The sequence below is a fragment of the Triticum dicoccoides genome, chromosome 3A, assembly GCF_002162155.2.
Source record: "Triticum dicoccoides isolate Atlit2015 ecotype Zavitan chromosome 3A, WEW_v2.0, whole genome shotgun sequence".
In the NCBI taxonomy this organism is placed as follows: domain Eukaryota; kingdom Viridiplantae; phylum Streptophyta; class Magnoliopsida; order Poales; family Poaceae; genus Triticum; species Triticum dicoccoides.
Window position 1 is genome coordinate 316,653,676 of NC_041384.1, and position 15,083 is coordinate 316,668,758.

A 15,083-nucleotide genomic window follows, 5' to 3' on the forward strand; every position below is an offset into this window, starting at 1 on the left:
AATTGATGCGGTACAACATACTACAACTGTTGAAGAATCTTAGATTTCATTCGAATGGGAAGGAGATCACAGATAATGACATACTATTATGGGCTAACAAAAAGGTTAAGGATTCTGGAAGACAGTCTCAAATGGGAAGTTTCAAGGTTTGTATACTTCAATATATTTTATTAATGCACATCATGCTTTGAAAATATCGTATCATTTTACAGTCTGCCAAGTTGCATTATCATTTCTTTATGTGAGTTTCCTGCAGAATATTCTTCATTACAACGATCTCGTTGTATAATTTACAGATATAAATATGCACTCATAATATATACATATTCTACTCAGGGTAGTCAATTGAATTATGTGCTTGGGATGAGTTACAGTTTGTTATTAAAGTAGTATGAAGGCATGAACTAAATTGCCGCATGCACTTATGCTATCTTGTCTAAGTTAGGTCCTCTCATAAATCCAGAATAATCTCGAGAGTGGAGTTTTGGTGTTTCTCGAAAATTTTGAAGTATTACAAATTCTGAAAAAAATGTACATGAACATAGAGATGTATACTAGATTCCTGTAAAATTTCATGATGAAAGAAGCTTTGGTGTGAGCTGCACAAAAAAAAACTGACTTTTATTAGTGAATAGTTCATGTGGTAGAAATACATGATTTTTTCTGTGTAAATCTTATCATCATGAAAATTTACAGAAATGTAGTATACCTCCCTAGGTTCATTTGTAGATTTTTCAGATATTTTTGAAACTTGAAAATACAATTTTTGATATTTTTCAAAAAAAGAGCTCCAACTGGCATTTCCGAATAATCTCCTACTGTTCACTTATGCTATATTTCTAACTTAGGTTCTATCATAAATCCAGAATAATCTCCTACTCCCTCCGTTTAGTATTATAAGATGTTCGGATGTATGTAGACATGTTATTATGTGTTTGTTCACTCATTTCAGTCTGTATGTAGTCCATATTGAAATATCCAAAATGTCTTATAATTCGGATTTATGATAGACCATCTTATAACTTGGAACAGAGGGAGTACATTTCAATAATGTAACTGTGAAGTGTAATAATGCTAGTCTGAAGGGCCACTATTTGCATGAGGAACTACTGTCACTATCACTTCTAACAATATGTCAAGCATCAGTGTCCATATCGCTGTATCTTCCACTAATTTGCTGTTCAGGGTTTGTACGATAAACCACAAGTACTAATTGCAGGATAGAAGCCTTTCAAGTGGCATATTTTTTGTCAACTTACTAAGTGCTGTGGAGCCTCGCGTTGTGAATTGGAGCCTTGTAACCAAAGGAGAAAAAGGTTGGATGTCTCATGTCTCTTGAGTCCGAAAATCTCCTATCCAATTTTCAATTAAGAAATGCTAGTGCATAGAAATTCAGTATGTCTTGTTTTATTATGAAAGTATATACCATTTCCCCTTGCATTATATCCTCATAGTGATAGGCAACACATTATAGACACACTTATTTATATCGCCAGTGTTATTTGCAGATCACTTAGATTTACTAGTACTGTGTATGCTTTTCAGAGCTTGTTAACTAAAATTTTATATGGTTCCGGCACAGATGAAGAAAAACAAATGAATGCTTCCTACATCATCTCTGTGGCTAGAAAGCTTGGTTGCTCCATCTTCTTGCTGCCAGAGGATATAACGGAGGTGAGGCATTTGATTGAATTCTTGGAAGCCAAAACTAGTTTCATACAGTGTTACTTGTAGATTAAGTTTGTCAATGTTTATTACTCCCTCCGACCCTGAATCATCAGCTGTAAGTAAGCTGAATTACACCAATGTTGGGAGTTAAGCATATATTGCATTTTTTAAAGAAAAACTAGAAACTAGATCATTTTGGTGGTGTGATGCCCCGCTTGCTAGTCTATCCAAGCAGCCTCAAGTAGTGCGCCATGTTGGACCATATTCTCTTGTGATATCAACTAATTAACATTTGCAATATGATTTTGGCAATTTGTCTCAGGTCAACCAGAAGATGATGCTGACTTTGACAGCAAGCATCATGTATTGGCATTTGAAAAGGCCAACATCATATTCACTGGACCCTGACAACAGTAGTTTGTGTGAGACAAGTTCTATCTCAACTTCAGATGACTCCGCATCTGAATCATCAATTGATGATAGCGGAACTAGATAGATGAAATTGCATGGTCTGACTGCTACTTCAGGACTCAAGATTCTATATTCTTGATTCTTTGCTATAAATTGGAGAGCAGACGCATTCAAGAATGAAGGGGAGAATGGTGAAAGAGTTTTGTTTGTTTCATTTGAGGTTCTGTAGTGTGCAAATTGATTTGGTGAGTAATGTACAACATCCTGTAAATATTGACACAGGTAGCAAGTATATGTAACATCATATAGTGGCAGTTGTTTATTCAAAATCCAACCACATTGATTAGTTTGTTGAGCAATTTTGCTCAGGCGACGCCGGTGACTCATGTAGTAATTTTTGGCAATGATTTAAATTGCTATGTCACTTTGTGTTGCTATCCTAGCTACAACCGTTATAGCGCCAAATAGTTGCACTATTTTGGCATGGCTTGCTACTAGCTATAGCTGAAGCTATTACCTAATTAGTGTACAACGACAGAAAATACGTAGCATGCAATCATTTATACATGTAAATTTAATCCAAAATGATCACATATGTGTAACTAAATAACATTAGAAAACAACACCTAATCTTTCTTGGGAGATTGTTTTACCTTGGAGCTTTGGCCTACTGGCGACTCTCACCAACACTCCTTATGACTCAACTTGGAAATAAAATAAATCACCTACTCATATGTTAATTAGTTAAATGGATTCTCTTTATTCCTTACTTTGCTAGTGTTTTTTGTAAGGATTTGTTTTTCTGGTTCTTACATTGTAAATACTATTGTAAATAGCTTCCATGGTAGATCGCGATAGTTAACATGGCTATAGCTCAAACCTCCCTGTGATGCCGCATAAAAAGCTATTTAAAACCTTGATTTTGGAGAGAATCTTAAAATGAGTTTGCAGGGCTGAAGCCCATCCTCTCGTTCCGCCACGAGGACAACACTGATAACCTGGGGATAAAGGTTCCTCGGGCTTTGGGTGTCACCAAGACTGGTGGTGCGGTGAGATATGTCTTCATTTCTTGGAGTGCTTGCTCGGCCATAGGTGTCCAATTGAATGGCCTAGATCTTTCGAGAAGCTTCATGCGCATTCTACGCAAGATGTCAAACGTCTTTGCCACATCTTCAAGGAGGGTGGACTTGTCTGTTGTTTCACAGTGAGATCGTCGATGTAGGCCTCCACGTTGTGGCCTATCACTGAATTCATCGTGATGCGCATCGCTTGCTGGTAAATGGGGCCGGCATTCTTCATGCTGAAAAGGCATGCAAATGTAGCAGAACGTCCCCACTAGGTTTCGGCATGCAAATGTAGCAGAACGTCCCCACTGGGGTGATGAACGTTGTTTGTTCTTCATCCTTTTTTGCCATGCAAATTTGTTGGTAACCTAAATACACATCCAAAAAGCACAACACATCACACCTCACACTAGAATCAATGATCTGATCTATGTGGCGAAGAGGATACTGATCTTTGGGGCACGCCTGGTTGAGGTCGCTGAAGTTAATGCACATCCGCGTTTTCCCATTTGCTTTAGGGAACACCACAAGATTGGTGATCCAGTCAGGATGGATTACTTCTTGGATAAAGTCGACTTTCTGAAGCCGCTCTACTTGATCTCATATAAATTTTTGTTGCTTGGGCACCTAACGATGTACCTTTTTGCTTGATTGATCATGCACATGGAACACAAAAAAAGCGGTGTTCGATCACCTCCCTCGTGACCCCAGGCATATTTGATGGTTGCCATGTAAATATGTCGGCATTTGCCCGAAGGAAGGCGACAAGGGCACGCCATCATTGATGAGCATGATGGTTGCCGCATACATCCTTTTGGCACATAACACGACATTCAGGAACAGTGATCAATCCCCATGGTGAGATAAGCATAATGCGAGGCCACCATGAATTTGGCAAGTGGTAGGCATCCAAGCATTACGTTTTACGGGATCAAACTCGGCCACAACAAAGTCGATGGCCTACATCCAGAAGTTATTGGAGTCGCCTGCCCGAGGGGCATGGAATGGTTGGGTGTAACGCCAAGAAAATGTTGCGTCGGGCACAGACGCTCGAGCGGTATCTACATCTTCTTCAGGATGCTAGGTTTGAGGAGGTTCAGACTCGCACCTCGTCCAACAACATCTTTCTCACCGGGATGTTGGCGACCGTGGGGGAGACCACCAATGGGAGCTTCCTGATCGATGATGTGCTCGGTGTTGTCAAACTAGATAGGGACATCTGACCACATAAGCGGTCGCGAGGACCCCACCCCTGAGTGATGGAGTCGAATCCAAAAAATCTCAGGTAGGTGGTCCCGAGCTAGTAGTCTTGACACGATGGTAATAGGGGAACATGCTTTTATCCAGGTTTGGGTTCTCCTTATTTAACCCTACATCTTGCTTGGTTTGTATTGATTTGAGATGGAGTACAAAAGTATAAGTGATCTACTACAAGATCGCTGTGTGTCTAGATGATCTGATGATCTAAGTTGTGAGATGATCTATCGACTAATCTGGTCTCGGCTTACATAAGTTACTGGAGGCCTAGGATTGCAAGAGTCCTAGTCGATTACGTCGGTGGAGATTAGTCCTCCACGGATATAGTCCTTGTCTTGAATGACAGGGCTTCTCGATTTTCCTTGTAGATTGCCATGGGACACCCAAAGTGGCCTAATACGTCTCAAACATATCTCTATTTTTTTATTGTTTTATGCTATTATAATATCACTTATGTATACTTTTTATAGTATTTTAGTATTATTTTATAGGCTAACCTATTAATATAGTGCCTAGTGCCAATTGTTGTTCTTTGCATGTTTTTTATTTTACAGAAAATCAATATCTACAGAGGTTAAAAAAACCTGACGATTTAATACAATTTTTTTGGGGCACCGAGGTTCTAAAAAGCACTTGAGGGAAACGAGTGGAGCTACAAGGGCTCCACATGGCCATCTAGCGCGGCCAGGCCCTAGGTCATGTGGGCCCCAGCTGCACCACCTATGTCCATTCCATTGCCTATAATTCCTATAACACCGAAATCCTTCGCAAGATTTTTATCCGAATTTTCCGCCGTCGCAAGCTTCTCTTACGAGGAGATCCAATCTAAAGGCATGTTCCAGTACTCTGTCAGAGGGGGAATCCATTGTCGGAGGCTTGTTCATCAACCTTTCTATCTCCATGACCATGTGTGAGTAGTTCCCTTAGGACCTTAGGGTCCATAGTAGTAGCTAGACGTCTCTCTCTCTCTCTCTCTCTCTCTCTCTCTCTCTCTCTCTCTCTCTCTCTGATCTTCAATACCATGTTCCGAGAGCTGCCTAACATGATCATGATCCATCTGATGTATTTTGTGTATGTGTTTGTTAGGATATGACGAATTTTCACTTTATGATAAGATTGTTCATTGAATTTAATTGAATATTTTGAGGTTTTCTTGCTGTATAATTGAATAGCTTTGTATGTTCTCCGATCTATCTATGTTCTTTGGCCAAGTTTGATGGGTTTATTTTTAGAGGGAGTGCTGCACTGTAGTGGGTTCTAATCTTGTGGTGTTCTATATCCCAGTGAAAGAAAGGGACAAGACACATATTGTATTGTTGCCACTAAGGATAAAACGACGATGTCTCATCATATGGCTTGATGTTTTACTGTCTACATTATGTCGTCATGCTTATTGCAATGCTCTATTTCTTGTAGACATAATACTTTGAGATGCATGTTGGATAGCATTCTTGGGGTGGAGTATTAGTTGTAGATGCAGTTGGATTAACGATCTACTTATCACAAACGTAATGCCTATATGAGATTATACCATGAATGATTATAGTCACAAATATAAATATTGCAATTTAATCGCTGCCCAACTGTAATTTTTTCATGACACCACACTTGTATGCTTGAGAGAGATGCCACTAGCGAACCTATGGCCCCTTGGATCTATTCTCATTTACTAAAATCTTCGTTACAATTATTACTTTTGCTTACCATTTTACTTTGCTACCTACTATCTCTACCACTTGCACTTTAATCTTGTAACTAGCAAGACAAGGGGATCGACAACCCTCTTGTCATGTTGGGACAAGTTTGTTTTGTGTTTTGTGTGTAGGCACCATTCACTTTATTTGTTGGGAGAACTCCTTCTGGTTCAATAAACCTTGGTTCTCATACCGAGGGAAATACTTATTGCTAGGTTACATTGATAACCCACAAGTATAGGGGATTGCAACAGTTTTCGAGGGTAGAGTATTCAACCCAAATTTATTGATTCGACACAAGGGGAGCCACAAAGTATTCTCAAGTATTAGCAGCTAAGTTGTCAATTCAACCACACCTGGAAAACTTAATATTTGCAGCAAAGTATTTAGTAGCAAAGTAATATGATAATAGCGGTAACGGTGGCCAAAGTAACAATATGGGTTTTGTAGTGATTGTAATAATAGCAACGGAAAAGTAAATAAGCAAAGATAAATATGTGAAAAGCTCGTAGGCAATGGATCAGTGATGGATAATTATGTCGGATGCGATTCCTCATGCAATAGTTATAACATAGGGTGATACAGAACTAGCTCCAGTTCATCAATGTAATGTAGGCATGTATTTCGAATATAGTCATACGTGCTTATGGAAAAGAACTTGCATGACATCTTTTTTCCTACCCTCCCGTGGTGGTGGGGTCCTATTGGAAACTAAGGGATGTTAAGGCCTCCTTTTAATAGAGTACCGGAACAAAGCATTAACACTTAGTGAATACATGAACTCCTCAAACTACGGTCATCACCGGTAAGTATCCCGATTATTGTCACTTCGGGGTTAACGGATTATAACACATAATAGGTGACTGTAGACTTGCAAGATAGGATTAAGAACTCACATATATTCATGAAAACATAATAGGTTCAGATCTGAAATCATGACACTCGGGCCCTAGTGACAAGCATTAAGCATAGCAAAGTCATAGCAACATCAATCTTAGAACATAATGGATACTAGGGATCAAACCCTAACAAAACTAACTCGATTACATGATAAATCTCATCCAACTCATCACCGTCCAGCAAGCCTACGGTGGAATTACTCACGCACGGCGGTGAGCATCATGAAATTGGTGATGGAGGAAGGTTGATGATGACGATGGCGATGGATTCCCACCTCCGAAGCCCCGAACGAACTCTAGATCAGCCCTCCCAAGAGAGATTAGGGCTTGGCGGCGGCTCCGTGATACGTCTCCAACGTATCTATAATTTTTTATTGCTTCATGCTATATTATCTACTGTTTGGATGTTTATGGGCTTTATTATACACTTTTATATCATTTTTGGGACTAACCTATTAACCCAGAGCCTAGTGCCAGTTTATGTTTTTACCCTGTTTTAGGGTTTCAAAGAAAAGGAAAATCAAATGGAATCCAATTGACCTGAAACTTCATGAAACTCATTTTTGGAAGGAAAGAAGCCCAGAAGACTTGGAGTGCATGTCGGGGGCTCTACGAGGAGGTCACGAGGCAGGGGGCACGCCCACCCCCTGGGCGCGCTCTCCACCCTCGTGGGCCCCTCGTGGCCCCCCTGACGTATTTCTTCCGCCTATATATCTCCATATACCCAAAAACTTCCGAGGGATATAATAGATCGGGAGTTCCGCCGCTAGAAGCCTCCGTAGCAACCGAAAGCCAATCTAGACTCGTTCCGACACCCTGCCGGAGGGGGCAATCCCTCTCCGGTGGCCATCTTCATCATCCGGGTGCTCTCCATGACAAGGAGGGAGTAGTTCTCCCTCGGGGCTGAGGGTATGTACCAGTAGCTATGTGTTTGATCTCTCTATCTCTCTTGTGTTCTTGAGGTGATACGATCTTGATGTATCGCGAGCTTTGCTATTATAGTTGGATCCTATGTTTCTCCTCCCCCTCTTCTCTCTTGTAATGAATTGAGTTTCCCCTTTGGAGTTATCTTATCGGATTGAGTCTTTATAGATTTGAGAACACTTGATGTATGTCTTGCCGTGGATATCTGTGGTGACAATGGGATATCACGTGATTCACTTGATGTATGTTTTGGTGATCAACTTGCGGGTTCCGCCCATGAACCTATGCATAGGGGTTGGCACACATTTTCGTCGTGATTCTCCGGTAGAAACTTTGGGGCACTCTTTGAGGTCCTTTGTGTTGGTTGAATAGATGAAACTGAGATTGTGTGACACATATCGTATAATCATACCCATGGATACTTGAGGTTACATTGGAGTATCTAGATGACATTAGGGTTTTTGTTGATTTGTGTCTTAAGGTGTTATTCTAGTACAAACTCTAGGGCTGTTTGTGACACTTATAGGAATAGCCCAACAGATTGATTGGAAAGAATAACTTTGAGGTGATTTCGTACCCTACCATAATCTCTTCGTTCGTTCTCCACTATTAGTGACTTTGGAGTGACTCTTTGTTGCATGTTGAGGGATAGTTATGTGATCCAATTATGTTATCATTGTTGAGAGGACTTGCACTAGTGAAAGTATGAACCCTAGGCCTTGTTTCCTAGCATTGCAATACCGTTTACGCTCACTTTTATCACTTTCCACCTTGCTGTTTTTATAATTTCAGATTACAAATACCTTTATCTACCATCCATATACCACTTGTTTCACCATCTCTTCGCCGAACTAGTGCACCTATACAATTTACCATTGTATTGGGTGTGTTGGGGACACAAGAGACTCTTTGTTATTTGGTTGCAGGGTTGCATGAGAGAGGCCATCTCCATCCTACGCCTCCTACGAATTGATAAACCTTAGGTCATCCACTTGAGGGAAATTTGCTACTGTCCTACAAACTCTGCACTTGGAGGCCCAACAACGTCTACAAGAAGAAGGTTGTGTAGTAGACATCAAGCTCTTTTCTGGCACCATTGCCGGGGAGGTTAGCGCTTGAAGGTATATCTTTAGATCTTGCAATCGAGTCTTTTAGTTTCTTGTTTTATCACTAGTTTAGTTTATAAAAGAAAACTATAAAAAAATAGAATTGAGTTTGTCTCATATGGTTCACCTTTTTAATATCTTTCGTGAGTATGATGGAAACGATAATTGTGCTCAAGTGCTAGAAGAAGAAATCTATAAAATGTTTGGCACTAAATATTTGAATGATGAGCATGATTGCAATGTTGTTAGTATGAATTCCTTGAATATCCATGATGCTAATGATATGCAAAGCCACAAGCTTGGGGAAGCTATGTTTGATGAAGATGATATTTTTTGTCCCCCAAGTTTTGATGAGCAAATTTATTATGATGAAATCATGCCTCCTATCTATGATAATTATTGTGATGACACGTGTGCTTTAAATAATAATGATAACCATGAAACTTGTCATCTTGATCTTAATTTTCAATCACATGACAGTTATTTTGTTGAGTTTGCTCCCACTATTATTCATGAGAAGAATTTTGCTTGTGTGGAGAGTAGTAAATTTTCTATGCTTGTAGACCATGAAAAGAATGCTTTAGGTGCTGGTTATATTGTTGAATTCATTCATGATGCCACTGAAATTATTATGAGGGAGGAATATATGATTGTAGGAATTGCAATAATTTCAAGTTTCCTCTCTATGTGCTTAAAATTTTGAAGTTATGATTGTTTTACCTACCTATGCAAGTTGGTTCTTGTTCCCACAAGTTGTTTGATCACAAAATCCCTATGCATAGGAAGTGGGTTAGACTTAAATGTGGTAGTCATATTCTTCATGATGCTCTCTTTATGTTACAATTCTTATCTTTTATGTGAGCATCATTGAAATCATCATGCCTAGCTAGGGGCGTTAAACTATAGCGCTTGTTGGGAGGCAACCCAACTTTATTTTTGTTCCTTGCTTTTTGCTCCTATTTAGTAATAAATAATTCATCTAGCCTCTGTTTATATGTGGTTTTATGCTTTTAATTAGTGTTTGTGCCGAGTAGAACCTTTGGGAAGACTTGGGGAAAGTCTTGTTGATCATGCTGTCAAAAACAGAAACTTTAGCGCTCACGAGAACTGCTGCCATTTTTATTTGGAGAGTGATATTTAGTTAATTCTTTTTGAATATGATTAATAGATATATTCCTCAGGTCCAGAAATTTATTTGAGAATTTTATGAGTTCCAGAAGTATACGTTTGATTCAGATTACTACAGACTGTTCTGTTTTTGACAGATTCTGTTTTCATTGTGTTGTTTGCTTATTTTGATGAATCTATGGCTAGTAAAATAGTTTATAAAACATGGAGAAGTTGGATTACAGTAGGTTTAACACCAATATAAATAAATAATGAGTTCATTACAGTACCTTGAAGTGGTGTTTTGTTTTCTTTCGCTAACAGAGCTTACGAGTTTTCTGTTAAGTTTTGTGTTGTGAAGTTTTCAAGTTTTGGGTAAGGATTCGATGGACTACGGAATAAGGATTGGAAAGAGCCTAAACTTGGGGATGACCAAGGCACCAAAAGGTAATATTCAAGGACAATCAAGAGCCTAAGCCTTGGGATGCCCCGGAAGGCATCCCCTCTTTTGTCTTCGTCCATCGGTAACTTTACTTGGAGCTATATTTTTATTCACCACATGATATGTGTTTTGCTTGGAGCGTCAATTTATTTTGTTAGGATTTGCTTGCTGTTATTTAGAAAAATGTTTTGCATCTTTTATTTCAATAAAAGTGGCATTGATAGCCTTTACTATGCCTATTTTAGAAGTGCACATGTTGCTGTTTGAAAACAGAAAGTTAACCGCTGTTTCAATAATTCCCTAGAAAAGTCAGAATGTGATAAAATGTTGAAACCTTTTGAATATTAAGCTCTGATAAATTTACTACAGTGGGAATTTTCTTTCATAATTTTTTGAGCTAGGTAAGTATGGATGTTGCTGCATTCTTTACAGACTATCCTGTTTAGGCAGATTGATGTTATGTTTGCATTGTTTGCATATGTTTGCTTCTTTAATGATTCTATTTGAGGATAGGACTATTAAATATGCAGAGGCATTTAGTATGCAATGTTGAACAATAATTTTAGTGATTTTGCTACAGTAGAGTATGATAAGGTTTTGGCAATGGTTTATACTAACTTATCTCACGAGTCCTTGTTGAGTTTTGTGTGGATGAAGCTTTTGAGATTTAGGGAGACCGTGATATGAGAGGAATTAAGGAGATACAAAAGATCAAGCTTGGGGATGCCCAAGGCACCCCAAGATAATATTTCAAAGTCTCAAGCATCTAAGCTTGGGGATGCCCCGGTTGGCATCCCACCTTTCTTCTTCAACAACTATCGGTTAGTATCGGTTGATCCTAAGTTTTTGCTTCTTCACATGATGTTTGACATTCTTAGAATGTCATTTTATTTTTCTTTGCTTGCTGTTTGAATAGAATATCAAGATCTGAAATTATTAAATGTTAGAGAATCTTCACATAGTTGCATAATTATTCAGCTACTCATTGATCTTCACTTAAATCTTTCAGAGTAGTTTGTCATTTGCTCTAGTGCTTCACTTATATCTTTTAGAGCATGGTGGTAGTTTTATTTTGAAGAAATAGATGAACTCTCATGCTTCACTTAGATTATTTTGAGAGTCTTAAATAGCCTGGTAATTTGCTTAAAATCCTAATATGCTAGGTATTCAAGAATAATAAAATTCTCTTATGAGTGTGCTGAATACTATGAGAAGTTTGATACTTGATACTTGTTTTGAGATATGGAGATGGTGATATTAGAGTCATGCTAGTTGAGTGGTTATGAATTTGAGAAATACTTGTGTTGAAGTTTGTGATTCCCGTAGCATGCACGTATGGTGAACCGTTATGTGACGAAGTCGGAGCATGATTTATTTATTGATTGTCCTCCTTATGAGTGGCGGTCGGGGATGAGCGATGGTCTTTTCCTACCAATCTATCCCCCTAGGAGCATGCGCGTAGTACTTTGTTTTGATAACTTGTAGATTTTTGCAATAAGTATATGAGTTCTTTATGACTAATGTTGAGTCCATGGATCATACACACTCTCACCCTTCCACCATTGCTAGCCTCTCTAATACCGCGCACCTTTCGCCGGTATCATACACCCACCATATACCTTCCTCAAAATAGCCACCATACCTACCTATTATGGCATTTCCATAGCCATTCCGAGATATATTGCCATGCAACTTTCCACCGTTCCGTTATTATGACACACTCCATCATTGTCATATTTCTTAGCATGATCATGTAGTTGACATCGTATTTGTGGCAAAGCCACCATTCATAATTCTTTCATACATGTCACTCATGCATCATTGCATATCCCGGTACACCGCCGGAGGCATTCATATAGAGTCATATTTTGTTCTAAGAATCGAGTTGTAATTCTTGAGTTGTAAGTAAATAAAAGTGTGATGATCATCATTATTAGAGCATTGTCCCAGTGAGGAAAGGATGATGGAGACCATGATTCCCCCACAAGTCGGGATGAGACTCCGGATGAAAAAAAAGAGGCCAAAGATGCCCAAATAAAAAAAGAGAAAAAAAGAGGCCATAAAAAAAGAGAAAGGCCCAAATAAAAAATAAACAAAAAATGAGAGAAAAAGAGAGAAGGGGCAATGCTACTATCCTTTTACCACACTTGTGCTTCAAAGTAGCACCATGATCTTCATGATAGAGAGTCTCCTATGTTGTCACTTTCATATATTAGTGGGAATCTTTCATTATAGAACTTGGCTTGTATATTCCAATGATGGGCTTCCTCAAAATGCCCTAGGTCTTCGTGAGCAAGCAAGTTGGATGCACACCCACTAGTTTCTTTTGTTGAGCTTTCATATACTTATAGCTCTAGTGCATCCGTTGCATGGCAACCCCTACTCACTCACATTGATATCTATTGATGGGCATCTCCATAGCCCGTTGATACGCTTAGTTGATGTGAGACTATCTTCTCCTTTTTGTCTTCTCCACAACCACCATTCTATTCCACCTATAGTGCCATGTCCATGGCTCACGCTCATATATTGCGTGAAGATTGAAAAAGTTTGAGAACATCAAAAGTATGAAACAATTGCTTGGCTTGTCATCGGGGTTGTGCATGATTTAAATACTTTGTGTGGTGAAGATGGAGCATAGCCAGACTATATGATTTTGTAGGGATAGCTTTCTTTGGCCATGTTATTTTGAGAAGACATAATTGCTTAGTTGGTATGCTTGAAGTATTATCATTTTTATGTCAATATGAACTTTTGTCTTGAATCTTTCGGATCTGATTATTCATGCCACAATTAAGAAGAATTACATTGAAATTATGCCAAGTAGCACTTCGCATCAAAAATTCTGTTTTTATCATTTACCTACTCGAGGATGGCAGGAATTAAGCTTGGGGATGCTGATACGTCTCCAACGTATCTATAATTTTTGATTGCTCCATGCTATATTATCTACTGTTTTGGATGTTTATGGGCTTTATTCTACACTTTTATATCATTTTTGGGACTAACCTATTAACCCAGAGCCCAGTGCTAGTTTCTGTTTTTACCCTGTTTTAGGGTTTCGAAGAAAAGGAAAATCAAATGGAGTCCAATTGACCTGAAACTTCACGAAACTCATTTTTGGAAGGAAAGAAGCCCAGAAGACTTGGAGTGCACGTTGGGGGCTCTACGAGGAGGTCACGAGGCAGGGGGGCGTGCCCACCCCCTGGGCGCGCCCTCCATCCTCGTGGGCCCCTCGTGGCCCCCCTGATGTATTTCTTTCGCCTATATATCTCCATATACCCAAAAACTCCTGAGGGATATAATAGATCGGGAGTTCCGCCGCCAGAAGCCTCCGTAGCCACCGAAAGCCAATCTAGACCCGTTCCGGCACCCTGCCGGAGGGGGCAATCCCTCTCCGGTGGCCATCTTCATCATCCCGGTGCTCTCCACGATGAGGAGGGAGTAGTTCTCCCTCGGGGCTAAGGGTATGTACTAGTAGCTATGTGTTTGATCTCTCTCTCTCTCTCTCTCTCGTGTTCTTGAGGTGATACTATCTTGATGTATCGCGAGCTTTGCTATTATAGTTGGATCCTATGTTTCTCCTCCCCCTCTTCTCTCTTGTAATGAATTGAGTTTCCCCTTTGGAGTTATCTTATCGGATTGAGTCTTTATAGATTTGAGAACACTTGATGTATGTCTTGCCGTGGATATCTGTGGTGACAATGGGATATCACGTGATTCACTTGATGTATGTTTTGGTGATCAACTTGCGGGTTCCGCCCATGAACCTATGCATAGGGGTTGGCACACGTTTTCGTCGTGATTCTCCGGTAGAAACTTTGGGGCACTCTTTGAGGTCCTTTGTGTTGGTTGAATAGATGAAACTGAGATTGTGTGACACATATCGTATAATCATACCCACGGATACTTGAGGTGACATTGGAGTATCTAGGTGACATTAGGGTTTTGGTTGATTGTGTCTTAAGGTGTTATTCTAGTACGAACTCTAGGGCTGTTTGTGACACTTATAGAAATAGCCCAATGGATTGATTGGAAAGAATAACTTTGAGGTGGTTTCGTACCCTACCATAATCTCTTTGTTCGTTCTTCACTATTAGTGACTTTGGAGTGACTCTTTGTTGCATGTTGAGGGATAGTTATGTGATCCAATTATGTTATCATTGTTGAGAGGACTTGCACTAGTGAAAGTATGAACCCTAGGCCTTGTTTCCTAGCATTGCAATACCGTTTACGCTCACTTTTATCACTTGCTACCTTGCTGTTTTTATAATTTCAGATTACAAATACCTTTATCTACCATCCATATACCACTTGTTTCACCATCTCTTCGCCGAACTAGTGCACCTATACAATTTACCATTGTATTGGGTGTGTTGGGGACACAAGAGACTCTTTGTTATTTGGTTGCAGGGTTGCTTGAGAGAAACCATCTTCATCCTATGCCTCCTACGGATTGATAAACCTTAGGTCACCCACTTGAGGGAAATTTGCTACTGTCCTACAAACCT

General features: G+C 39.5%; 1 protein-coding gene across 1 annotated transcript in view; it reads left to right on the forward strand.

Annotated features, from left to right (window-relative positions):
• LOC119268122 (fimbrin-2-like) overlaps window positions 1-2,481 on the forward strand; it is a 7,060-nt gene extending 4,579 nt beyond the window's left edge. Inside the window, exons 10-13 of the mRNA XM_037549635.1 lie at window positions 1-146; window positions 1,220-1,316; window positions 1,583-1,674; window positions 1,991-2,481. The exon at window positions 1-146 is cut by the window's left edge and continues 1 nt beyond it. Coding sequence (XP_037405532.1) covers window positions 1-146; window positions 1,220-1,316; window positions 1,583-1,674; window positions 1,991-2,164 — 509 coding nt within the window. The 3' untranslated portion in view covers window positions 2,165-2,481. The remainder of the gene's footprint in view (window positions 147-1,219; window positions 1,317-1,582; window positions 1,675-1,990) is intronic.
• Window positions 2,482-15,083: the final 12,602 nt, after the last annotated feature.